At 41.6% G+C, this 27,326-nt stretch overlaps 1 protein-coding gene across 8 annotated transcripts in view; it reads right to left on the bottom strand.

The window, feature by feature from the left end:
* The window catches only part of neo1a (neogenin 1a), a 152,997-nt gene that overhangs the window by 34,661 nt on the left and 91,010 nt on the right, over nt 1-27,326 (bottom strand). For all 8 annotated transcript variants that reach the window (XM_041935118.1, XM_041935142.1, XM_041935100.1 and 5 more), the window contains exons 5-7: nt 25,079-25,215; nt 14,161-14,315; nt 13,830-13,950 (exon numbers count right to left, since the gene is read on the bottom strand). In XM_041935118.1, coding sequence (XP_041791052.1) covers nt 13,830-13,950; nt 14,161-14,315; nt 25,079-25,215 — 413 coding nt within the window. The remainder of the gene's footprint in view (nt 1-13,829; nt 13,951-14,160; nt 14,316-25,078; nt 25,216-27,326) is intronic.

Raw genomic sequence — 27,326 nt, forward strand, 5'->3', positions numbered from 1 at the left:
CAGCTACTGTAGCAGAACTATACAAACTGAGAGGACCTGCATAATGAATCACTTAACAAATTTTCTAAACGATTTATTTCAATAGCACACACTGCAATCATCTGCTGCTGGTTTATTGGAGATTCCATTAATTTTCTATCCCTGTTTTTATGTTCATTCTGGGTGCTTTTTTATGTGAAGCACTTGGAGCATGTAATTTCTTTGTTGTAAAGACACTTTGAGCTGCACGTCTTGTATGAAAGATGCTAAACAAACAGTCTATTATCATGATTTTATTATCATTATTATTATTATTAAGTGGGCAGATCACCTTTACTCTATACTTAATATGGCTTGACAAAAATAAGCAAAATACCCAGATTTCTCTTTAACTTCCTAATCAATGTGCAAACCTTTATTAAACTAGAAATATGGGACAAGATCCCATATGTCCAAAATATGTTTCATGTTAGTCAGTCTTGCATTGTCTGGAGTTGAGCCACTGCTTGTTGTCAGAGACAGAAGAATAAGTCATGACAGAAGCCGAACCAAGCTTTTAGACATGTACATGTAGACATAAACCGATCTTATCATCGGTTGTTACAGGCATATTGTGCTGCAGGAGAGGAATCATTTTAGTGCACTGAGAGAGAAAAAGAAAAAGATAAAGCTTTAGTGCTGTTATAGAGTAAAAGGTGCCTCAGAGGTCAGAGGGGGTTACTGGAAACGGCCGCACTGCCTTGCAGACACTGCGGTCACTGCCTTAACTCTCAGAGTAGACTTCTCCATCAATGCGCTTCCCCAGCATGGCTTTCAGAGCAAAGCAACTGAGATAAGAGCCTGGATGTGTCACCTTTTTGAAGCAAATACAATAAGGAATACACAACTTTAGTAAAGATGATCTTGAAATCAGTGCCGGGTCAGAAAAAGAGATACAGTAAAGCCTGGTGAGAAATGCATTCTGGGATAGGCAAAGGAGAGGAAATAAACCATTAGATGTTGTTCCCATCTTCAGACACCTTGTCAGCTGTAGGTAATTGACATGCTGGGCAGTTTTCAATGTCCTTCTGACAATCTGTCTTGTACATGCATGCCTAGAATTGTTACAGTAAGGAGGTGTCAGCCTCCCACTTCCGCTGCCAAGCTCTATTCATAGCTGATTAATAGTGTCATTAGTCTCTGTGCCAGAGGTAATGAATGGCTGGCATTAAGGCTTAACGAGGAAGGTTACTCTAGATCTGCATAATAAATCTGGGTAACCAATACACAAAACAGTCAAGACAAAGACGTGCATAGCAAAGCATTCATCTTAATATTCAATGGAAGAAAAAGTCGTTTAAATTAAAACAATTGCAGTAGCGTTAAAGTTCTGATTAAAGCCTTGTAACTTAACTTTTATCTTCCTTTGCTGTGTTCCCCAGTGAGTGTCGCTGTAAAGTTACGCCAAGCAGTTTTTTTCATCATCTGGTCTGAGTACACAGATAAGAGAGCCTACCTCACCGGCTCAGACCATGCACCTCCACCAAGAGAGCATAAATCTACTGAATGCAGACATCTGCCAGAAGCACCCACAGCACTGTAACCACAGATAGCCTTTTCAGGGGGAATTCAGCAGGCCATGCCAGGCTCTTGCAAAATGGATTTTCTCAGGGCTAGTTTCCGTGTCTAATGTGCTTCGGTAATGATGACTGTGTAATAGACACATCCAGCACAATGCTAATGGTCCATTACTGAGTCAGTGCTTTTATCTGCCATAGAATGAACACAGCAAGAATGAACAATGTACTCAAAAAGCATGGCCCAGAGCCTTCAAAAAAGCACAAGACAAAGCGCACTGTCAATTAAAACCGACAGGCTTCGTCATGTTTCATGCAAACGTGCAATACTGGCGTGATGAGAAAATCTAGGACTATAAATTGAACAGCACATATCTGCGCTTGTAGTTCAAGTACATGAGGGTGATTACAGAGAACTCAGATTCCTTTTGAACAAAGACAAAAATTCATGGCGCAGTCCTTTCATTTAAACATAAAGATAGCATAAGCAACAACAGTTCATAGAGCTGCTGGTGATAACTATAGCTGCTTTTTCCCATATAATCTTGTTCCCCTTTCTTTCTTTCAAGATAAGACCGGAGAGATGAGCAAGTCTGACAGCTCATGACATTTGAGCAGCTCCTTATTGCGCTGACAAAGGAAACTGAGTCAGAAAGAGAAGACAAATTGTTCAAGGGAAGACAAAGTGCAAGGTGAAGGGAGAAATGGAAAGAAAAAGGCTGACCGAGCATGGGTTTTTTCTGTTCTCTTCGTTTCTTCTTGAGTACCTTGTCAACAGCAATAATAAACTCAATTTTTAACTCAATTTTTAACACTTACAAAGTGCTTACAAGCATACAGCAATACATGAAAAGCAATTATAAACAATAAGAATGCGAGACATTCATCAACAAAGGATGAAAGCACACCCTGTATTGTGTACCACCTTATCACTGGCCGAGGGGAAACTGACAGAGATACAGTATCAGATTGCTGGAGCATATCAGTTACTGCACACATTCCCTCCCGCTGTGATAATCAGAGACAGTCAAGATTAAAGTGCAGCTCAAACCTCACAAAGGCTTAAACTGACGAGGTGTTTCAACTCACTGACATAATCCAAAAAGAGAAAAGTCTTTGTGTCTCAAACTGATTCTCCCAAAAAATTTCAGACAGCAGCTCCTCCATATTCCTCCCTGTTGTTTTCTAGGGCATGTTCTCGACAAAAGCAGAAAGTTTGAAATATGGCACGTTCCCCAGGAGAGAAATAAGCTTCAATCAATTTTAAAAAATACACGTCAATCCCAAAAATGAATAAATTTTCTCCTCATTAAGTCTTGAGTGATTGGAATATTTCCCTGGAACAATCTTTACCCGTTGGAGATGCTGATGGTGGGACACATCAAAGTAATGCAAGAGAAGAGAGCACTCATGTGGTCATGTGCAGAATATTGCAAAATGGGATCTCAAGCTTTTTGTGTTACTGCCAGCCAACACTGTCGCTGCTGCATCGCAATGCAGAAGGTGTGTGGGTCAATATTCTGACAAACATTTTTGAAAAAGCACATCACAGCCTCTCTGCCTCAATAAGCACAGACCATAAACGCAGTTATAAAGGGCTTGGAGTGGGCCGCAGATGTATTTATGACTCCACAGTCCCTAAACACTCCTCTAGCGGTGGAGACAAAGTGGGATGTGAGAGGACCCATCTGATGGATCCATGGGACTCCTGGATGCCATGTGGTGATACAGATACTACATTAGGATGGGGGGTGTTTGTGCTTCTAAGGATGGTCTCTTTATCAGGCAGCTAAAACCTCCGAAAGCCTGTGCATGTTCTTGTTTATCAACCAGAAAAGCTGTCCTTTTGAAACCCTGCAGCGGTTCTCTCCTAAATGGCACAGTTTGCTCAGTTTTACATTTATCTTGCTTTTCACATCCAAAATCAACATTCTCAAATTCCCTGTGGGCTTACATAAACAAGCAGAAGAATGTGTATGGGGCATGTTTTGGATGGGATGATGGTATGTCTGTGTTTGCATCCACTCTTGGCCCTCCGGCAATTTACTTTCTGATAATTTGTTTTTCATGAAAAAGTGGCAATCCCTGCTCTTGGTCCTCAAAATAAATACGAAGCAAGGATGTTTAGTGCGTGGGAATGAATAAAATGCCATATACATTCTACTGAGACATAACAAACCCAGAGGATCCACAGATCCCAACACATAGGGGAAAACAAACACGCCTATTTGGGGATGACGACAGTAATTGAATGGGTACATCAATAATTAAGCATCCACTGTGTGTACATACAGAGCTCCTCCACCATCAAACACATGTACCCCCTTGATCCTTGAGCCACTGGTATGTTAATTTGGGTGTGATTGCTTTGTTCCTTTGAACAACTTGCTTCAACACACACACAAACACACACACAAACACACACAGACACACACACACAAACACACACAGGCAGAAACATGCACGATCATGAGGGCAACAGCTGCTTGCCCAGACTCGGTATGCAAATGAAGATGTGCGACTACGGTATACAATGTAAACCCCCCTCCCCTCCACCTCCGTTCCCACTTTGACAAATCTGCATCATATGCATCACGTGCTCCACATGCTGGCTGGGAGTGGAAAGAGAGGCCTCTTGGGTTCGCCTTTCAAGCAGATCAAAACAGCCAGTGATGCTGCACATCTCCAGAGCATTCCACCACCAATGCCCAGGACTGGAAACAAGCTTTTCTTTCTGCGCTGCCTGCCTTTGTATCTTATTACACTGGAGGTACAAGAATACAATTCAACCTTTACAGGGGGAACAGAGCAAGCCTGGAATAAAGTAATTGAATTCAGGGAAAGCTCTCTGTTAGCAGTGTGTATGTGTGTATACATGCACTTGCAACATTTCATGTACAAAGTGAGTGGAGCTGAACGACCAGGAACAGGCTGAAAAGGTCAAATAGTATGCTTGCAGAAGTGAGAGCAGCTGCACCCCCCTTGGGAGACTCCCTAACAAACAGTCCAGCTAATCAGACTCCTACCAATAAAGCGGCCTCCCTGGGTCAGACCCACTGAGAAGCGGCTACCGCACTACGCTAGCAGGCAGCGGGGTGCCCACAACCCACTGTGATGTTACTCACTAGTCTACTTTTAGCTTATGGAAACTGGGAGGCTCAGTGGAGAGAAGGGGGGGTGGGTGCTAACAGGAAAAATAAAAGCTCCAGCTTTGTTGGTGCCGCTCACAGGGGTCAGCTGCCTGCAGCTAAGGGAAGGGTGTGAAGGGAAAGTGATGTTTTTGTGCCACGTGGTACTTCCAATTACTGCACCCAGAGGACCGTCCACGTCCAAAAACATCAGATCGACATCCTGGATGAGTGTGTGTTGGCCATATATCCTAAATATGGTCACGCGTTAGTGAGGTGTGCAAAACAGACTGTCAGGAAAGAGCAAATCTCTCACACGTACAGGCCTAAAACTGGCGTTGATAACAAGACTGACCTTCAAAACACAGCACTAACGCAGCAACTGAAAGCTATTTTAATTGTTTTTGCGCTTTACTGTACAAAACAACAGCAAGGTAGGTTGGTACCCGTAACATTTTGCAGTTAGAACTTAAGCAAAAGACCATTTATAAATGAGGCAAAGCCTTTCACCATGGTTGAGTAAATGCAACCCTTGGAAAAGTTCAGCCCGTGCTGTGAGAGCCTGAGCTTGTAAGCACACACATACACATTCAACACCATCCCTGAGAGACAGAGCCGCAACACAAACACTCTGCCATCAGCGTCCGTACAAACAGCAATTTGGTGGAGGCTGATTTCAGCTCTTCACAATCAATTTAGCCTACAATCCCTCTGATCAGCTTCCTGCAGCACGCAGTGGGGGAACACATTCACTAATCACTATCACTAACATGGTGCGTGTGCGTGCCAAAGACATTTTGTGCGTGTCTTCTGGCTAAGCCGCTGTGTGCACATTTTAGGGCTTCATCCCCAAATTTGAATTTCAATTTATTTTGCTACGAGGCAAAAATTTAGTGGATATATTCACATTTACATATGATTAATATTCTCCAACAAATGCCCCGATATGTTTTTATATTGCCTTTTCATGATCACAGGCTTTAATAAATGTAACTATAATGCTCTAAATAAAACAACAATATTATCACATTTGTTTAATCAACCATAACCCACCAACAGCAAATGATAGTCAACACTGAAAGTTAAGATAAGCCACTTATTATAATAGCACCCGCAGTGTATAATAGCACGAGCAGCTACATGTAGTGAATATGAAATTCAGCTGCTGGAGAACAGGTAAATTTGTCACTTACTGCAGTGTTTCAATGGAAAGGGATTCAACTACTTTTTTGGAGGCAATTTTATCCCCCACTTGCACTTAATTAGCATGTGTTTAGCGCCAACAACACACTACTCTCTCCGTTTAGGCTTCTTATCTCTGTTTCCACGGCATCACTCGAATGGGATGTTCATTATAATTTAATGTTGACTTTTGGAAATTGCAATTTTGAAAATAAACAGCACCACAAACTGCAGCAACAAAACAAAACATTACCATACAGTTAAATCAACACCTCTCGAACAGAGATGGCAAAGTTCACGATCGTAGTAACTGTTGCACAATGCCTGCACTTTTTTTTCAACCTTTATTTAACCAGGAGAAAGTCTCATTGAGATTCAAAAGCTCCTTTTCAAGAGCATCCCGGCCAAGACAGGCAGCATAAAACACACAATCTTAGACAAAAATGTAAAAAAAAAAGTCATCAGCATATAAAACATCGACAGCCAGATGTCCTTGCTGTCATGTATACTTGTCAGACATTTCATCCACCCACTACTGTGTGCTGTCACTAGTGTCCATTTAGCATAGGACAGAGATGAAGCAGGAAACAAAGAGGGTCAAGGCAAGCAAGCGCAGCCTTGACATGATGATTGCAGGCTTGAACGGACACTGAGAGACTATTTAGTTGGATCAACCAGTGAACACAATTAGTTTGTGTCTCTGTGACCTCTTGAAGGCCGTCAGTAAAAGAAGTGTGACCATACGTGTGCGTGCACGTGTACCCCAGCAGTACACAACATGTTGTTCACCTGTCATATTGTCACACTGCTTCCTGCTGCTGAAGGTAAAGTTACGATACAAACCAACGTGCCAGCAGAAGACATGGTGCGCAGCCCTGCACTGTGCTGACACATTCACATGCTCACAACATTACACATTCACTCCTGCTGGCCCGGCCATGACCCCGCTAGCAGATGATGGAGCACACTGTATTCCCTGAAGTGTGCCTGGGCTTTTATTCAGTACTGGCGGAGTCGGACTGGAGGGAAGGGTCTTTTAGCAGCCTATTCTCACTTCTTGATTTGAACAGGGAATAAGGGTGGTGCTCCGATGTAGTGGTGGGATCCCCCATATGTGGCTTGTCTGCAACTAATGCGTTTGGGTATTTTTTTTTTAAAACCATTTTTAACAGCTCCCCCTACAAACTGAAACTTGGTCTGTTTCTTTGTTGTTTAACAGTGATCCAGTTACATTTTACATTACATGGATTCATAATAAAGTGAATTTCTCTCCGCCACTGCAGTACATCACACTGACAGCAGTACTGGGACAGCAGAGGCCTCCTTTTAAGTATCTCTCTTCATCTTTCCCTTTACTTTCAATTCGATATCAATTCGAGTACTTCTTGATTTCTATTAGAAGACAACAACAGTAAGGCTTTAGCATCAAGATATATTTGTACATAAAACCCTTCCTGTTTGCATGCAGCAACAACAGCAGATCTCAGCTGCTGAGCGTTCCCCTCTCTCATGTGTATCCGCAGTCAGTGTGGAAATCGTTATTGCTTGTGTAGAAACAATTCAATTTCAGTATTTGAGTGTCTGTTTGTGTTACAAATGTGCAGCAAATATCAGTTCTGTTTGGAAAATTCATCTCTCTTCAGACTTAGTACAACATTTTGAACATAAGGTGAAAGAGTTTGGAGCTTTCTCTGCTTTTTGTTGTTCAAAGCGTGAGCAGAATTACTTCTGGCAACCCGATCGGCCCATGACAGCTTTCTTTAGCCGGGTTATGTTCAGCTTACAGTCATCTGGCTACAATAGCTTTGGTCTATTACTCTGCATTTCTTATGTTGTGCGTGTTTCTTGCCAATAGTTTTCTTAAGGTTTAATATTTTTAAGTATGATTTTGTGGCTCCAGACAAATGTATTTTCAACAAGAGGAGTTGTTGGGTCACATTCTTGTCCCACATGCATTGTTTAGTATTTCTGCTCAAGCTTAATGCCTTTACAGAAGGAGATTAATTTTGTCTCACTGTTACTAAAATAGTGCAGAAGACTTCACGTTGCCTCTAATTGGTTTGTCCTCAGACGCTTCACAGGCAAGGTTAAACTTCCACTTGATTTTGTTTCATGTTTCGTAAATTAGCAACATCTAAATAAAACTCGTGTGGGTTTTCTAGATGTCTGGATACCTTCCGAGGTGTAATCTTTATCAGGTGTTATGTGTCGTGGCCCAGATCAAAGCATCCGGTGGTTGCTAATGGCAGTGCCAAGTCATCTGCAAATACAGTGGGAGACTCTTGGTTTCTGTGTCATTTCACAGGGATGTCTGGTGCTCAAGTCTGCCATAATTAATTGATTTACTAATGAAGTTACGGTATGAGCAGCTCTCTACAGATCCCTTCCAGTATCTCCCTGTGCCTGTCAGTTTGTCAGGCTACAGCTTTGGGGACAGCACGCATGTCAGTTTATCATGCCAGCTCTCCTGATGCCTGCACTCATAAATACACAGAGTGATGGAGGGAGAGGAAAACCAGGAGGCACAGTGAGCACTCAGGCAGTGATGAGGCATCTCCATCTCTCAGTGGGGGTCTGGTACCTCTGATGGGAGGGGAGGACAGGACTCTTCTGTTAGCTGCCACAGGTCTAAGAGGAGGGGAGGGGAAAACTAATGGCAGCATGGCTGGATAAAGGGGAAGATGAAGGGAAAGGCAGAGGGATAGAGGTAGAACGAGAAAAGCAGACAGAAATGGAAGGAAAAAGAGCGAGGCATAGAGGAGGACTGCATTTGGCTTCAACAAAAGCTTGAATATATGCATTTGCATCAGGAATATTGTGTCACCTTTCTTTCGTCATAAAATGACCTGAATAATAGCTGGGAACACTAGCCTGCAGGATAAAGAAGCAAAAATGTATATTGCTGCGTTGCACAGCATCAAGCGGCTGATGTTTTTAAATTGTGTTATCTCGTACCTGGAGCTGGCCAAGTATTCAGTGAAAGGTCTACCTTTCATTCATCATGAAATTCACTTGCAAAGTCGTGGCTAAAACAGCATGAGAGCCGGGAGCTCATAGATCCAAACAAGCTTTCGGGCTCTCTAGTGAAGTATTTGGCTTGGGCACTCGGAGGCAAAATGTCAAAACATTACTCATGTGAGCGGTGGGAATGGAGAGGAGAAGAGAGGAGAGATAGAGAGACAGACAGCTCAGACAGGGGAGCATATTGAAGCCGGCATGTGGAAGGAGGTAAAATAAGTATTCACATGTAAATGGAAGTACATCTCTTGAATTTATGCAAATGAAAAAAAGCATAAAAAACATACTTAAGAGCAAACAGCAAAGTGAGCGCATCCACTTCTCTTTTGTTTGCCTATGTTAAATGTAGATCTGTCTGCATTTGTCATATTAAGCTTTTAGGTGCTTGAATCTTAAACTTGCCTATTTCGACAAGTGGGCATCTAGTAAGTATGTGCTTTTGCTTTGAGATTGTTAAAATAGGAATACATAATGCTGAGGAACACGTAGGGGCTTTTCTGTTCTCTAGTGAATGTCTCTTTCTAAAATGTAAATGTTATATATACAGCTTTCCACCTCTGGAAGGCAACAACGGCAGTGTTTCAGCGCTGCGCTGGATCTTAAAGAACCACACAAAAAGCAAACACACTGCAACGGCCACCTTATCAAACTTCAGTCACAGTCTCAGTCTTTGTAGTGTATATGGAAAGATGACAATCACATAAACAAGTGCTTTGTCTAGGCATGGGTCACAGATGTCAACTTCAAAGTTGAAAAACGTAACCCGTTTCCTCTCCACCCGTAATTGCCGCCTACTACCATATCATGCATAAACAGGTCACATAGTCATGTGCCTGGAAAAGACCGCAAACTGTTGCAGCAGATTGTCTATAGATGACATGTGATGATAGATAAATCCTTAAATAGCACAACCTCTGCTGACTAACCTCCTTAATGATCATTCTGACAATAAGGTCCACATGTGGGCAGCAAACTGCCAGCAGGGAATCACTGATGATAGCTAGAGCGGTTGTATTTGTAGTCTAGAGAGGAAAAAACAGGCTGGGAATTTAATAAAACTTCATATACAGTACACATATGTTAAATCAAATTTGTTAATGACATTTAATATGACGAACTGAATTAAGTTTAAAATCACTATTGCTTCATCCATCATCTATAACCGCTTATCCTATGGAGGGTCGTGGGGGGCTCAATCGCAGCTGTCATTGGGTGAGAGGCCGGGTACACCCTGGACAGCCCGCCAGTTTCCATATAATTATATGTGAGAAATTATTTTGCAGTTGTCACTGTGGAAAGTCATACCAAATTAAATTATTGCTTTCCGTCTCTGAGGAAAAATGTAATGACAACAAAAAATAGCACAACTACACAAACCTCCAGCACTTCCAAAAGACGAGAAGTCTGAATGTGGCAGTTTTACAAGGCACATTAAGAGGCACTTACTTGGCCTGCATTACACTGCATAATTAGGACCCCATGAGGTCCACTTGTGGCATTTGTGCTCCTATTTACCCACATCTGTTTGCAACTAGTTGACCCATATTGCACATGGCTGTGGAATGTCCAGGAAAATTGTTCGAGACTGCAATCTGAGGTCCTATTTTTGACCTCCATTTGCCCAGAAATCTGTTTTTCAAGGCTGTAAGATTGCTGAGGCAAAGTGAAATAATGCATTTTCTCTTCTACAGCAGTTTGTCCATGAACTATCCATTGCTATGTACTGCTGTTCAAAGCCAAGTGTATTGATACAAAGCACATATCACTGTAAATAACTGTCAAGATATTGTACACATGTTAACAGCTGACCTTTTTCCATTCCAAACAACCACAAGTGGGAATCATCAGTGGAGCCACATTTAACTGCAGCTGGCAGTGTCAAGATGCAAAGATTATGAGCACTAATGAATATTAGCCAACTTGCAGCTGGCTGGGTGTTTATATGCAGTTCACCCCCATTGATTTCCCTGTTGGGCAAAGACAACTTTATCCCTGTGGCAAGTCCCTGGCTTATTTCCCTCGACTGCGAGGCAGCCGTCAGACAGGGGTGCTGTCCTGGCCCCGTTTCAGGACGGTTCAAGCCTGGCAGGTGTGAGCGGGATACCTGACTGAGGCGAAATACACAGGGGCAGCGAGGGGCAGTAGGGGTGTTTGTGTAAAGACTGGGTTAAGAAGTGGACAAAGATGCCCAGCTGTGAGGGGGCAGCCATATAGGGGGAATATTGAAGGCAGCTCAACTGACACAAAGCCCAGTGTGTTGGATTATCACAAAGAGCAGGTGGCTGTGAAAGACAAAGAGAGGGAAAGTGAGAGGAAGTAGCAGAAATGTGACAGATGGCTGTGGAAATGACTGTCCATACTGAGCAGCAGAGGAGGAAAAGAAAGAAGAATACAACAGAGGAGAAACTCTAGGGAGAGAGATACTACTCTAATAGAATTTAAAGAGATTCATATTATCACTTACATCAGACCGCAAAACACTAATAGCTGCAGAAAATGAGCTGATTTCAAAAATGTTCTCATTGATTCACCACTGCACCTTCGAGGGAGGAAATTACTTTGACACAGTGAAGTAAGCAAGAATAAACAGCATCACTGCGACTTCAGTTATTTTCTAGATCAAGTATCTGAGAGTCAGATGATGACCGGATTATGAATGACGGATGAATAAACAGGAAACTGGAAACTGGTGGTAAGCGTGTTTATATTAGCGTTACTGTGTCCAAGACCGAGGTACACACTCAGAAAAGTCAGAAAGAAAAAGATTCTCCGTGATATTTATGGATTAAACAGAGATTAATTTCTTCAAAGCCTTGCTTAGGGCAGTCCCCGTGTGCAAGGCCATCTGCCTCAGTAATTCATCCCATTCATCATCAACAAAAAAAAAAAAAAAAAGACTGGGGGCCATGTAAAGTGGCAAAACCCTTATCAATGGTGTCAAACACAAATGCACAATGAGCTGCAGGTCATCATTATTTCTGACTTCATGTCCTCCAATCAGAGGGGGCTGACACAGCTGGGGGGCCAGCGGTTGGACACTTAGATGCTAATCCATTAGCCACCTGCTTCAAGGGAGGGGAGGGGGGGGGGGGGGGGTCACGCTTGATTAAACTTTGCTGTCTTCCTCAATAAAATGGTAGGGTCTGACTGAGGCTACATCCACACTAACTTTTAAAAGTCATAACTTTTGCTCGGTTCATGCCTCAGCATCCACACCACACCTGTGGTGTGTGGATGAGTGTAAACATAGACGTCTGGAAACAACACCGACGTCTGCTTTTGATTGGGTCTTATCCTTTAAAATATGTCCTTCCTTTAGTCGTCACACCCCTTTTCTGGAAGGAACAACAACCTCAGCCAGTATATATCTATGAGCCTTGACTAGTAGCACTTAATTCAACATGGATAATAAATTACAGGTGTTGCTAACCTTGTTGTCTATGCCTGCAGCTGTTGTGTGGTTAAATTCTGCATTTTATCACGCTACCACTGCCTACATGCACAGGAGGCTAACACTAAACACTGACATGTACGTGCCCAGTGTATGTGAATGGTCGTGCGGTATACGTTTTCAGGCATGTTAGTCTGGGTGGGGACTTTTTCTGATACGGTGTTAAGATGCCTGTCTGGACGGAGACTGTTTTCACTTTAAAATGTCATTTTAAAACAAAAAATAAGAGGGAACGTAGTCTGACTCAGCGATTGTACAATCCTGCCATATCAGGATTGTTTTACCTTCATTGCCCTTGTCATTTTATTGTTCCTCCATTTCCCACCTTACTCCTTTATTTAGTTAATGCCTTTCAGTGAAACTGTGTCTTGTTCATCATTTTGAATTCTTTGTTGCTTTCTTGTTTTGTGCAGAGGGTTTTACTTGCCCTGCGGGTTGGACTATGATTATTATGGCAGTGCAAATGATCTCAAATCTAAGTTGGATTACATTTTCTCTAATGATCAGAGATAATGAAACAAAATTACCTCAAGAACTAGGATGTTAACATTATTTTCCACATTTTCTTCTATTTTCGGGTACTTCAGTTTTTTGGTGCTTCTAGCCACTGTCCTTGGTGTCTGCTTTTGCTGTACACTGCACTCAGCGGCTACACTCTGGGACTTAGTGTTCAAACCTCTCCCTTGGCTTCACAGGGAAACGTACAACAAGAAAGGCTATGCTGCAGCTATCCAGGCACTCTCACTTTACAAGCATATGTGTTCATGTTTAGGTAAAGCTTCCTGCTAAAAGACACAATTTCCATGTCTGAAGGTGCTGTATCAAAGCACAGGCATTGTGTGAAGCAACAATCCAAAAGTCCTCACAACATTTCTATAACACAAGATGTGGAATGGACTGAGTGCAAACCAAGCATCGTTTGCCCCAGATACAGTTCTGTTCCCTTTGAGTCACCTCTGGTTTAACAAGATCCCAGTGGTTTCATTTCACTGTTCACTACACACTCTCAAGTACTCCTCACACCCTCACAGATGTGTACAGCCTCAAGGATCCATCGAGGTGCTTATAAATAAGGCACACTGTATAGAGAGAAGAGGATCCACCCTGTTACCAAGCTAACTCGTGTTTTTCAAGCCTTTGTTGAAAGAGCATTTTTACAGAGATCGTTTCTTTTATTGCCCCTTCTAAAAAGCCTAAACATTATACATATGTATATATTTTACAACTTCCTGAGCTACAGGTATCTACTTCTGTTCTGTGTGTTTTGTTAGCATTCAACAACTCCAGCTCCCTTCACTGTGATTCATATGAGGCTGTTAAAAGTTAAGAAATAATCCCAAGGAGCACTGTGCTGTTGATATGAACAGATTCTTACACATTTCTAACTGCAGTGTTTGGACGTCTGAGCCCAGCTGATCACACAGGGTTGATTTCTGAGTCGTCAGAATTAGTTTTATCTAGTTCACTAACACATCTGATTTGCACACAAGTGGGTGGTCCTGCTGAGTGGCGTACCGTGATCTAAGATGATGAGCTGGGCGCTGGACTGGATGTTGCCTGCATCGTTTTCTGCAAGGCACTGGTAGAAACCCTCATCTGACTTGACCAGACCAAGAACCTGCAGGTTGTGCTCCTTCTACAAAACAGGAAGGAAGGGAAAGAAAAATGAAAAAAGAGAATAAACAAAGACAAGCAGTTCATGATGTTACAAGTGGTTTTGTAACCAATCTCAAACTCTTAACCATGACAGTGTGATGATGCAAAATCATGCAAGTGCTGCTGATTATAAAGCTTCTTCAGTGCAGAAAAGCTAGAAAGGCACTACTTCAGTGACAAATGAACTTACAATTATTTTGAAGTAATCACTGGGGATCACAGCATCTCCATTCTTGACCCATTTGACGGTGGGAGCTGGTGATCCTGAAACCTCACACTCAAAGACGATGTCCATGGACTCATGGGCATAAATGTTGGCTGGCCGCTTGACAAACTGGGGAGGAACTGTGAAATCCAGATAAAAAACAGGAGTTAAGCTAGGTTAAAACATAAAACATTACATTTAATGTCAATGTTCGGTGGAATAGGCTAAAAAGGAGTGAACAAGGGATGACTGAAAAACATTTGTAGGAGTCATCTTTTCCTTGTGAATTTCAGTAACCAATTTGTGAAAACTAACCAGGCACATCACTGTGATCACTGCCAGGAAATGAACAAGAGCAAATGATGCTTTGCCTCCACTTAGACTGCCAAATTGCCAGTTAAGGGAGGGTGGAATAAACAACAAACAGTATTATCTAACAACAACTTATCCAATTATCTTCTTCACCATTCACACAGCTGTGACCTGTTCTGCAGATGGCGACACTCTGAATACTCAATACAAAGTTCAATAACCTCTGTTCTTATTTATTCAGGAATAGGTCAAGAACAACTGTTGTTTTGGTAGCAGCGCAGTGTGTAAGGATGCTACACTAGCTTAGCCGAGCACTTGCAGATCTCCCCTAGTCCTGGTAATGAGAGCCAGAAAAGAGTTATTTGATCTGTTGGGGCGATACAGCGCCTCATCAATCTGTCCTGGAACAAGGTCAGTGGGAGCGCAGGGCCCAGGCCTCATCCTCCCTCTATAATTGGACTGTATGTGCATGTGAGGAGAGACAGAGTAAGAAAGACCGTGCGTGTGCGTGTGTGTGGGTGTAAGTGTGTGTTTCTGTTCCTTTGCTGCCTCAGTGCATTCTCTGATAAACGGCGACCTCGCTGACCACAGTTTAACTGACTGTATTGTTAGTGTGTCTCCTGTGTGTCATGCGTCGCCATCAGCCTCATGGGCTCTCTGATAGCTAGTTATTAACATCTATTTTGAGGCTATTCGCATGGGCTGATTGGATATTAGTGGCAGTAGATGGATTAGGTCCGTTTTTGGCTTTATTCAGCTGAGAAGCAGGTTGTGAGGTCAAGTCCCCCTCACTTGCTTGATGTAGCTGTGGATTATTTATTCTAACATGTAATTGCTAGTTAACACATTAGGCCTCTTCCTGTCAGGACATGCTGTTAGCAACAGAGAGAAACTAAGACTCCAAATTATAGTTATTCATAATTACAACTACTGAAGGAAATAGCCACTGTATACACATTTCTCCACAAATAACATACCCAATAAACGCAGTAGCTGCGCAGCTACAGGACACACTGGGCACTATGACATGCTTGTATTTTTCTGACCTTAAAATGCACTTTGCCCATCTGTTTGGTATTTTCATGCCCTACACAGAGCACATGGAGCAAAGGTGGGAGGAGAGGCGCGACGCGACAGAAGTTGCAAACAAAGAGATAGCATAAAGCCATTCCCACAAAATGCTTTCTCTGTAGCCTCATCTAAAAAAGCCAGGGGCAGCACCTGTGTGTGTGTCCTCGCTGAGGACATGCTACAGCAGGATTACGCCTGTCAAATGTTTTGTTGCATTTCACAAAGACATTTCCACATCACCCCCGGGATAGTCATGTTAACAGGGTAATTGTGGGGAATTATCAGTGTATGCAATTACACAAACATCTTAAGATCTGGCAGCAACAGTGGTTGTGATCATGTGAATCAAGACAAAAACCTGACTGAACTGAATGCTAGTTTATAAATATCTTCAGTAAAATACACCATTTTCAGATTGTGCCCCAAATTTTTAAAGAGATTGACAGTATTTTGTTGTGGATGCTTTGCACTATTGTTCAGCCAAAATAGAGACCTGTGCTTTAACTTGGGGATTTCATGTCAAACACATGGCCCGCTGTTCACAGTTCTCATCAAGTTGCCTTGCTAGCTGTATTTAGGCCCATATGTTCAACTTTTTAACGACAGCTACATAAGTATGCATATTACTCACAGTCGAAAGGTATTCTTCATCAGAAAACAGAATTCTGTCACTTCACAAATGAAACATATTTAACAATGTAGGAGTATCCCAGAGTAGTTGGCCTTCAAGTTTGATGCTACAAAATACAAAAACCTTAGTGTTTCAAAGAAAAGCCCGATATACGCTGTCTTGCTGTCTTCTGTGACTTCCAAATGCCAGTTTTCCAAACATACACTGTAGCAGAACAAGTCAAACAAAAAACAACTGGATAGTGCCACAGAACATTGAAACCTTCCCTCGTCTTACTTAATGAGTGTCTAGACTTTTCTGTGAGCTGCTGTGCAAATATCGACAACAGTGACAAGGATGGAAATGAGGATGGTGATGCTTGTAGACTGGATCACTGACTGACTGTCAAGAAAGCCATCACCCTTGCTCTGTCTATGTCTGTGTGTATATATATATCTGTGTGTGCACGCACATGCACGTGTATCATGTGTGTGTAGTAGTCATTGCAGGAGGATGTGTGAGCTGTGAATAATTGGTTTCACAGTGTGGTGTCCCCTGGATATTTGCCGGTCGTAGCTGTGCAGCAGAGGCAGGTGGAATCCTTGGTTTACTTTGGTGTGTCAGGGACACAGTGTTAAAATGCCGTGTGTGTGTGTGTGTGTGTGTGTGTGTGTGTGTGTGTGTGTATGGATTGTGAGCCATGTGTGAATATGAATAATTTTACATGTGTCTCTGGGAACATGTTTCGTCCCATTATTACTGGTGCTATATGCTGAACATAATTGTGTGTGCTTCCTTCCCTGCCGGCAAGATGTGTATGGGTGGATTTTGTGTGCATAACACATGTGTGTGTGTGTGTGTGTGTGTGTGTGTGTGTGTGTGTGTGTGTGTGCCTTCTTATGTATGCGAATATATGTTTCTACACATCCATGCTGTCCTCAGTCTGTGCACATTCATTGTATTTGTTCTGTTTTTTGCATCACATTGCATTGCAGTGTCTTTCTGTCATCAGCATGGTGTGTGTGCATGGAGTGTGTGGCGTGTGTATGTGTGTGCTCTTGCACAGGGCCCCCTGGTGAGGTTTGCTGGTGACAGGATTTGATGGTGACTGGTACCCTGCGGCTCTCTGTATCTCTCACTCTCTCTCTGCATTACACCACTCAGTCTCCTATTTTTCCCCCCAACTCTTAATCTTCCTATAACTCGCTGTCTATCTCTCCATCTTCAGCCTCGCTCTCTCAATCTGAGCAGACATGCACCATTTTCTTTAAATGGAGTTCAGACATTTGGAACCTATTGGACTGGGCAATGAGAAGAAACGCCTAAATATACCAATAACGCTTGGGCGGTGGGGATGGAGGAAGCTTTCGGGACTCAACAGAGCATGACAAGTGTGGGGGGTTATGTGTGTGTGTGTGTGTGTGTGTGCGCGTGGGCAGCTCTAAATGCAACAAGTCTGATGACCTTCCTTAATTGGCTGTTCGTAGCATGAAACATATGCATATGTAAAGGTGAACTAAGCCACATTTTCATGAAGAATGTGAGGAGTGCTACTGGATGCCAGCTGTCGGCCAGCACTGAAGCTACTGTGAGTGATATAAAACCTCTCTCTCAAAAATAAGTGGTTTACAACCAGGTCATTGATACCAGTGGTGTTTTCTGACCACTGTTACTGCAGCAAAGCAATGCTTTGATTGGCAGCCTCCTGCATTATGCAATGCACATGCACTCCTGCATAACAATGTACATGGACGCCATGAGCCCAGGGTTGACAGGATAAAAAACAACATGCAAACAAAAGGAATTCGGGTTTCAACACACAAGGTTGTGCAAATAATCTTCACTTTGAAATATCCATAATGATGTATACAGTAAGTTTTATTGAAAAAACATAAATCCTGAAGTGCTGAATGCATAAAATCACTTTTGTATGTAATGAAAATTCCAATCCTCCTGCTGTTTACTCGTTTATGATGAACTTAACTGCAGCCGAAGATGACGAGTGATCAATCCAAATGCAGAACTAAGTATGTTCCATTGTAAACATATGGATGATGTCACCACGCAGAGTACATGGTTTCCTATATGGTTTATGGTTCACAGACGCACAAGTCTACCAGCTGAAATGTCTCCAAACAGACTGACTTGTTTTGGAACGTAAATTGTACTCACTAATGAAAGAGAAATCCAACAGAGACAGAAAAACAACTAAAGAAATGCAGATACGAAAAAAGGGAGAAAAAAAAAAACAAGACAAATATAAAAGAGGCAGAACAGCTGAAAGAACTCCGATACCAGTTCTTTGGTCTGGTATCATCTCTCTTGCCTGTAGCTTAGTAAAAGAAGCTTTAATGCAGATTTACACCGACTCCAGTGAACTACTAAAAGAGGGCCACGAAAAGGTCATGTGTGTGTCTTACTGTGAGCTTGTTAAAACAAAACCTAGGATTCCTAGAGGGATTCTGGGCAGATTACTTTACTTAAAGCTACACTGGCAGCCTGGAATAAACTGAGTAGAGGCATACTGAAGAAAAAAAAAGTCCAGTCTCCATCTATTGATACTGAAAAAATTGGTGAACTATCAAAGTCAAAAGGCTAAAGAAAGCAGCTGTCATGGTTTTTGTACCTTCAGCGTGCTATGACAAGTCAAAAGATCAAATAAATTACTTTTGGAAACACAGCAGTCATTTATTAAGGCCTAATATAAGATGGTTGATGCTCAGGGATCCAAATATGAAAGACATTTTCCTGCTTTGTTAGCTTGGCCAGAGTCCAGTTAGCTTCATACAGTTAAACAATAGCTCTTGGGCAGTCAGGGTTTACTCTGAGGGCAAGTGGAGCTCGAACTGTACTAATTACCCATCCTGCTGTTCCAAAGATAACAGCTTTATTCTTAATCCTGGCCAAAACAAACAGCTTCAGCAGTGAGGCAAGGAAGACGCTTGGTGTTTGCTTTCCTTGTCATTGAGGAGGACATAATGTCCTGTTAGAGGCAGCGTCATAGAGGGAGAGTTCAATCACTGGATGTTTGTGTGGACTCCCTCAGATGGTTCTTAAATTACTAGAATTGAGTAAAAGCAGCAGCCTGAGATTGTCCATGAAATGCTGAAACAAACCTTGCTTGATGGTTTAGTTACGGCAGATAGACAAGTTCAAGACGCTTCCTCTGCCCAGTGCCTTCATTTCAGAGCAAGACCAAATCTCAGTAGAGAGTAGAGCTCTAAAACAGTTACTACTCAACCTCCTATTGGAAGCGTATTAAAAACAAAACGATTCACTTGTATTACATACTGTATCATTTCACTTAAAGAGCTATCAACGTCCATTATTATAAGAGAATTCCTGGAAATCTGGCAAATCAATCACCAGGTATCATGTTTCACGTAAGCTTAATTAAAAAAAGTGATGTTCTTCCTTGAATCTTGATACAGTAAATATTTCTATATACTTTATAAACAAAAATGAGTAATTGCATTTTCACTAAATGAGCTACATATTGATATAACATTTTCCTGAAGACTATCAACAATCCTACTAATAATAGACATTCTAGATCACCGAGAAGTTCAGGAACACATGGTCAGAATCAAACTTCCCTGAGGAGTCACACCAAACTAGCAATGCGGCGAGGAATGAGTGTGTGCATGTGTTCGCGCTCTAAAAATCAGAGAAGTGGGACTATAAGTTAAACAGTTGGACAGGATGAGAAATACCAGTCAGAAGCTGCTGCCCACTCAAACACCTGATGAAGTGGGTGGAGCTGGCCTGGGTTCCCTACAGCTGATGTATGAGACAGATTAACACAACGGCTGTAGCAAAACAAAGCAGTGAGACTTGATGTATCACAACAGAGACACACACAGTACTCGCACGTTAAACGCATCTGAAATAAATAAGACGCTGTTGATTCCCGACAGACGAATGCAGAAACAAGAGAAGGTGAAGACGGGAATCAGACAGAGACACCTCCAAACAACTCTCACCCAACTGGTTGAGATAACACCACCTATGAAGAAGGGAAAAGGTGTGTGCCTGTGGGTGTTGCCCCTTATCAGCTTTGTGTTCTTTTAATAACTAAATGGAAAGTTTCTTTTTATTTCAGCCAGAAAATAACTGCTTTGTGCCACTGGAGGGAGGGCAGGAGGATGGCGTGCCAAAGTAAAAACAGACTAAAATTTCCACCAGATCTTATCAAATCTGTAATTCTTCCACGAGTCATTTACAACTATTCCTGTCCCCAGCTGGAAAAATACTTTCAGAAAAAGATCCCTCTATAGCACATTCAACTGATATGTTAATCGACGCTGCACATGCTTCGACTTTTGTTAAGTTACAGTCACATGTTGTTTATTCTGGTGGAACAACGTGAGCGGCACAAAGTATGTAGATGTGATATATAGTCAGTCTTATTTTTCTTGCTAAGAAAAGAGCAAAGGTGCAGCTGCGAGCTGAAATCCAGCATATATAAGATTTTTTTATGTTACTGTCTATTTTTGCCCATTTCTATAACGAGGTAAAATCACTCCTGCTGTCTGTGGTTATAAATGTCCTCAGCCCATAGAAAAGGCATGACACTTTTACAGGGGGCAGGGACTTCCTGCAGGCAAGTGCAGCACATGGAAAGAACAATTAAGTTGACGACATGATAGCATGATAGATGGGCCACTGACTTGGAGCCCTATAAAACTGGAAACATACATGTTTGTGGAGAAACTATTTCTGTCCTGCAAACACATACATACAGAGTCCAGGTCTGGGTGGTGCCCCTGTCACACAAGACCATAATCAAAAGCTGCTGCCTCCTCTGGCCTCATTTATCCTCTTGCCAGCTCTAATAGAGGGTGAGATGTCACAGCAAAGTCACAGTGAACAGAACACACACTCACACAAACACACTGTGCCCGTGCTCCTAGCTGTGATGTGAGTGGAAGGGTGAGCTAAGCGTTACTGTTAACAGTACTGTTTAGAGCTGGACATTCTTCAAAACTACTTGTCTGGAGTTTTACTGCAGTAGAATAAGTTTGCTATTAGCCTGACTGAGCACAGCCAGTACTTGTGTTTACACAAATAGAGGCTCAAATCCTCTTTATCTCACTGGCACTTTGATTACATTTAATAAAAAGATACGGCACACACTGCCTACCAATTGCCTAGTTTTGACAGTCGCTGACATTATCTGTTCTAAAGCTGTTTGTACATCATTTCACACTGCAAAGACATATTCTTGTTTGTTCAGTTGTTTTGTTTAAGCTTTGCAACCAACACGACAATCATTTAACTGTTTTGATAGTATGGAGCAGCATCACTTTTCCGTCGAGACTTCAGCTGGAGCTCGATGTTAATTCTCAGGGCTTAAAACATCTCTGCCATAATAAGTGGTATTAGGTTCTGATCAGCAGGGTTCACTGCTAAGTTACCTTGAAACGGAGTTTCCCTGAAGTGTAAAGGCCTTTGTAAATTGCAGTAAACGGTTTTCCCTTAAACACTGCAGTTAGGGATTATTATGGCTAACACTGATCAGATTCTTTCAGAGATTGGACTGGATTGCACCTTACTGGAATCACACATGCCATGAAACATCTGTGCACTGTGACTCTTTAAGTTCAATTACCAGGAAACTTTTAGACCCTTACTTCTACTAAATAGTACATGCTGTACAAGCTACGAAAGCCTAACTCTAGGTCGGTAGTAGCAACCGTGGACACTTAAGTTAACTGAAAAGCCCAAATCACATTCAATCAACACTACAAATTTAATTGCCCAACTTCAGAGCTGTCATCCCGATCATGACAACCAAATGTGCGAAGAACAAAGAGAAAAAGGGAAAAATAACAATAAAATGCTAATAATAAGAATAAGAGCATAATTATATGTTAATTCCACTACAAGACAGACTCAGTGTTCTCTGGAATAAGGTGGAAAGAAATATGTGCATATATCGACATCAGAAATTGCTGCTAAAGAATGCATATAGGCATATAGAGCAAGTGCATAATTGACCTTGTGTGGCTCACACCTGCTGCAGTCCCAATGCATCTTTCCTTGCTGTGTGCACCAGCTGATCACAGCTTAGCTAGACCCCAAGCTATCTCTAGGCGAAACCTAACTATGTTTTACCATATCAAATCCCCAGCTGACTCTCTGCATCCTTTCCCAAGCACAAACTTACAAGTGTTTATGAAAAGCCACAAGCCGTAAACACACACTTTCTCCTGGTTACTGCAGCAAAGAGGCCCTGGGGTGTTTTCGAAGGAAGTCACTCATAGGAAAAGTTGTTTAGTTGTAGTATAGATTCATATCCCACTGATTTGTATGAGTGTCTTTTATAAGCATAACGACTTCTTGAGGGAATCAATTGGCCTTTTGAGTGTCACTTCTGTTGTCAAGGGAGCAAATCAATGCCGCAATCTGGTTTCTTCATGAATCTGGATGACGCAAATACAATTAGGCCCAGGAGTCTACGCCATGGGATCTAATCAAACAGTTTTATCGTATTACAATGACTGATGTCTTTCAACAATATTTCAAGAGTGCTGATCAATCCTCTACAGTCTTGTCACATTGGAGATGGAAGCTGGCAGGGGTCAGGTCAGAGACATGAGGGATTTCAGTGGGACAGACCGGAGGACTGAAAACAAGCAAAGTCAGGTGTCCTCCTGTGACCTGATCCGTTTTTCCATTACTGTCTCCTTTAATCACAGCGAGCAATGGGAAATGATGAAAGGGTGGTGGAGGGGTGGTGAAGAGATGAAGGGATTTGGGAAGAAAGGGATGGAGTCATAGTATGATGTGTCTGTGTGTGAAATGCAATGAACCCGGGAATGAGCCTCAGGGTGTTTCCCCATTCTGAAGTTATTTCACAGCAAATCCTGTTGGCGTGCTTCACCTGGGAAAAGCATACAAGTACACATGACACGTTTGCGTTCGTGTGTATTTTTCTCAACGATACAAAGTCTGACAACAGTAATTACAAAGCACTTACTGTGGGTGTGTCTGGTAAGTGTGAGAAAGATTTCACTTGAATCTCATTATTTTCTAATGAAAAAACAAACATTGATGGGTCTGTTATAATTATTATTTTTATACAGTCAAAAATACATGGCTTTGCACTTTTAGAGTTAGGAAATGAGATAATGATTTCCGATAATTACAGAACATTTAACTATCTTATTGTATTGGTTTAAAATAAACATATTTCCTTTGATTTACAACTATAGGTGAACCACAGCTGAAGCTGTACCGTGAGCTACTCAGTTTCTATACTAAAATTTGTTCTTCATAGATTGGGTAGAGGACAGCACATCTCAGGAATATGGAAACAAAGAAAAGAGAGATATAATTTCCCTTTTCTGCATAACAAAGAATAAACAAGGTGGTGCAAAATGTATGATTGTTCACTTATTGTCATGACATCAGGCAGCGGTGGACACAGTGTCTGAAATGCGTAATATCAGCGTGTGAGCAAAAGAGTGGGATTTCAAAGGCCAGTTACTAATGTTTGGGAAGAGAGAAGCAGACAAAGAGAAAATAAAATCAAATGTGGGGAAAAAATAAACAACGGATGGTGAGTAAAGTTCATCTAAGTGCTCCATGTTTTGATTATTGACAATTTATGATGATTTCAAGTGCTGGTCATTTGTAATGACCTTTACAGGACAGAATATTAATAACCATGGGGATGATTTCTGGGGGACTTACATCACTGGTCAAACCATAAATTCTAGTTGGGTTTCTGAAGATCTTTTATGCATGAATTTTCCCTTTTTGTATTTTCTGTCACGACACAAGTACTGAGCTTATTTATGTATATATTATGGACCAGTCTGGCACAAATAAGGTTCTTACTTTCAAGTAGGAGTCTGAAAATGAAGATTAGTCAGCATTCGCTTGAGAAATAGCAGTTGTTGCTTGTGAAACTGTGAAAATTAATACTCATTAAAAAATGTGTCTCAAATCCAGCATGTCTAGAATTCAAATTTGTTCATCAACCCTGAATTTGGAGTGATAAAATACTACAGCATCAGCAGTCTAGTTTCTTCAGAGAATTGATCTAACATTAGATGAAGATTGATCATCATTTCAATCCGAAGCCCATAAACTGCCAGTATTTTTAAATTCTGGACAGGATAAACTTTACAGTAATTAGACGGGAACGAGTGTGAATGCAATGTTGGCAATTTTGTCCACTATTTACTTCATGTTCAATACTTAGTTTGATAAGTCTAAATAAACGTATTTGAACACATAACTGGGAAGACACACTGTGGTGTATTGTATATGCGTCTTCTCACAATGTTTTTTGGTATCTAAAAAAGCTGCCAGCATATATTGTAATTCTAGTACTGGCCTTTCTGCTGCCAGCAAAAGTGTAGCTCAAACCTTTCTATTATTCCTGCATGTGGTGAAGTATTGTGAAATAGCAGATACAAACAGGTGCAAACACCCCACATGCTGAATACATTGTTCACTGTACAGCTACAGTGCATCTACATAAAAATCTATCCTTTTTCAATGTGTAACCCAGTGCAGCACAGGGTTGAGTGACCTCTAAATAGTAAGCATGCTAGAAATGCACCTTGTTCATTTCATTTCAAACTGAATTGTGAGCAGTTTTGTTTCAGGTTTGGTATGTGGGTCCTTATTCAAACAATATCAGATGAAATGAGACTGAATCTGGAGTGATTCAGCTCTCCACCATTGCACTCTCCTTTATACCTAATGCATCCTTATTTATCTCCAGGGTCTCAATGTTAGTCCAGTCAGTCAAAGCCATGAACTATGAAGGCCTGATTTAAATCCTATGCTGTTGTTATGATTTTGCGCTTCATATCCAAGTTTACACTGCATATCCAAGTTTGCACCTTTGATCCTACAAAAGAAAACAGATGAGGGTTGATGAGATGAGGGTACCTTGTAAGGTGAGTTGGGCCTGTGCTTCAATGGTTGCGTTGCCATTGTCCGCGGTGCAGGTGTAGATGCCGGCATCCTCCTCAGTGAGATTGGAGATTTGGAGACTGCCTCCTCCCAGCACCTCCACACGACCCTCACTGAAGACAGAAACAAACAAAGTTGTGGGAGAGGAAGAAGGAAAATGAGTTAGATCTGTGAATAAGTCTTTCGTCCTGATTCCATTTTTATATAAACAGTACTAATGACCTTTGGTGTTTTCCTACATGTTACACTGTCAGCATTACATGCAGGAGGCCTGCTGACCTCATATGGTCATAGACAGAGGTGAATAAGAGTTGAACCTAAGCCTTGACACCTTTTTTTAAAAACAGACTTGTAAAATATGCAAAAACTCATTTCAGCTCACTTCCATTCGGTTCACTGAGCAGTTAAAGGCTGCAGCCTCTGAAGCTCCATGTTCCCCTACTGGCCTGAAGTTGACTCCACATCACTTCCTTGCCTCCCTCGCTCTGTCACCTTTTACCAACTCTGAATAAATAAAATATGCTAAAAGCAAGTCGGCTGCCCTGGAACAAAATGCAATTTCCAATTCTTAATCTATATTTTATATATTAATTTCTACATAGTTTGAGAATTTTAAAATCTGGTCAAATATACTTGAGTATACACTATTTAAGACCTATTTCTGATCCTACTCGCGGCATAAACTAATCCTTTTAAATAATATATGAACCATTTCATAGTGAAGCCACAGTTGGGGCTTATAGTTTGTACAGTGTCACTGCTGCACTTGTTACACTACATTGCAAATTGTTTTCGTTTTCTTTAATCAGCTGTTAATTAACTTGGGTGACACGCATCTACAGAATAACAATACATAATCACAGAGCAGTGATTATGACTTCAAGAACTATTGTTGCTTGTTATTCAGTATGGACAGAGGTGACATGGATCCAGAGCAAGATTATCATAAGATTATGGAGGGTTCACAACCTTGAAGTATTTTCCTTTTCTCACACAGACCCCGAGTATTATTCACTCTGTGCTGTGCTCAAACTTCCAATAAAATATTTTATCAGTCAGTTAAAACATTATGATAATGAACCTTTTACCTATAAAATATACATTTACATACTGCTCCACACAGTGGTAGGAGAAAAAACAAGTGTTTTAAATGACATGTGAGTAATCCTTTTCATTAGGCATTTCAGAACCAACCTTAAATATTTATTATTCTAAACTATTTACGCCGGACCCAAAAATATAACCAAACATGTATTTGTATAGCCTCTCTTTGAACCAGCGACCCTCCTCCATTTGAAACAGTCCCAACTTTGATTTTCCCAATAGGCCCAGGGGGGAGCAGTCTGTGGCCAAGCACTGGCTTGATTCAACAACCACTGGAGCATGGGAGGAGGAGGCTGAGAGGAAAGAAAACAGAAATCAATAGCTGACAGAGAGAACTCTGCATTCAAAAAGAGAGAAACAGAGAGGCAGGGAGAAAAGTAAGAGCAGCAGGTCGGCTGAGGAAGATAAAAATCCAAACAGGGCCACAGCAAGGACGATGCAACTGAGGAAAGCAAGATCAGTGCATAATGGTTTTTGCACAGAGGAGTTAGGATACATGCAGAGGTAAAGAGTGCACTGAGGAAAACAACCCTATGCTGCAGGCTGATTTACTTTTAAACAAACTGCTGACTAGCTAGGGCTTCCACATGAGCTCCTGTTTCTCTCTCCCAGACTACTTCTGGGTTTTGGCAGCATTGGCCTTTGAGACCATCTGCCCGTCTGTCTGTACTGAAGTGGAGCATTCGAGTGGCACTCGGCCTGCTGTCACCAAAATGACATCACTGTTTCACTTGTACTGCAGGGACAAAATAGACTATTAACTTCAGCATTAACCACAATCACATAATAGGACATAATAGTCAGCGAATACTTCAGTTTCAGGTTAGTGAGAGTTCCTGTCTTATAGGAGAGCTAAAATTAAGAGCCTGATTTTTTTTTTTCTTCACTGATGGTAGCCAGCAACAGTAAAGTGCTTAATACCACTCTGACACAAAAGCCTGTGTCAACACTCATTTTACTCGCATATACACACATTCTGCTAACAGCTTCATCACATCTCATCACAACTACTTGTCACTACATCAGTGCTGACTGACTGACACAGTCCAGTGTGCTGATCAGCTCAAAAGGATCCGGTTAGTTATCGGGTTTACAACTGCATTTTCAAATTATTTTATTT

The sequence above is a fragment of the Chelmon rostratus genome, chromosome 1, assembly GCF_017976325.1.
Source record: "Chelmon rostratus isolate fCheRos1 chromosome 1, fCheRos1.pri, whole genome shotgun sequence".
NCBI classification, from domain to species: Eukaryota; Metazoa; Chordata; class Actinopteri; order Chaetodontiformes; family Chaetodontidae; genus Chelmon; species Chelmon rostratus.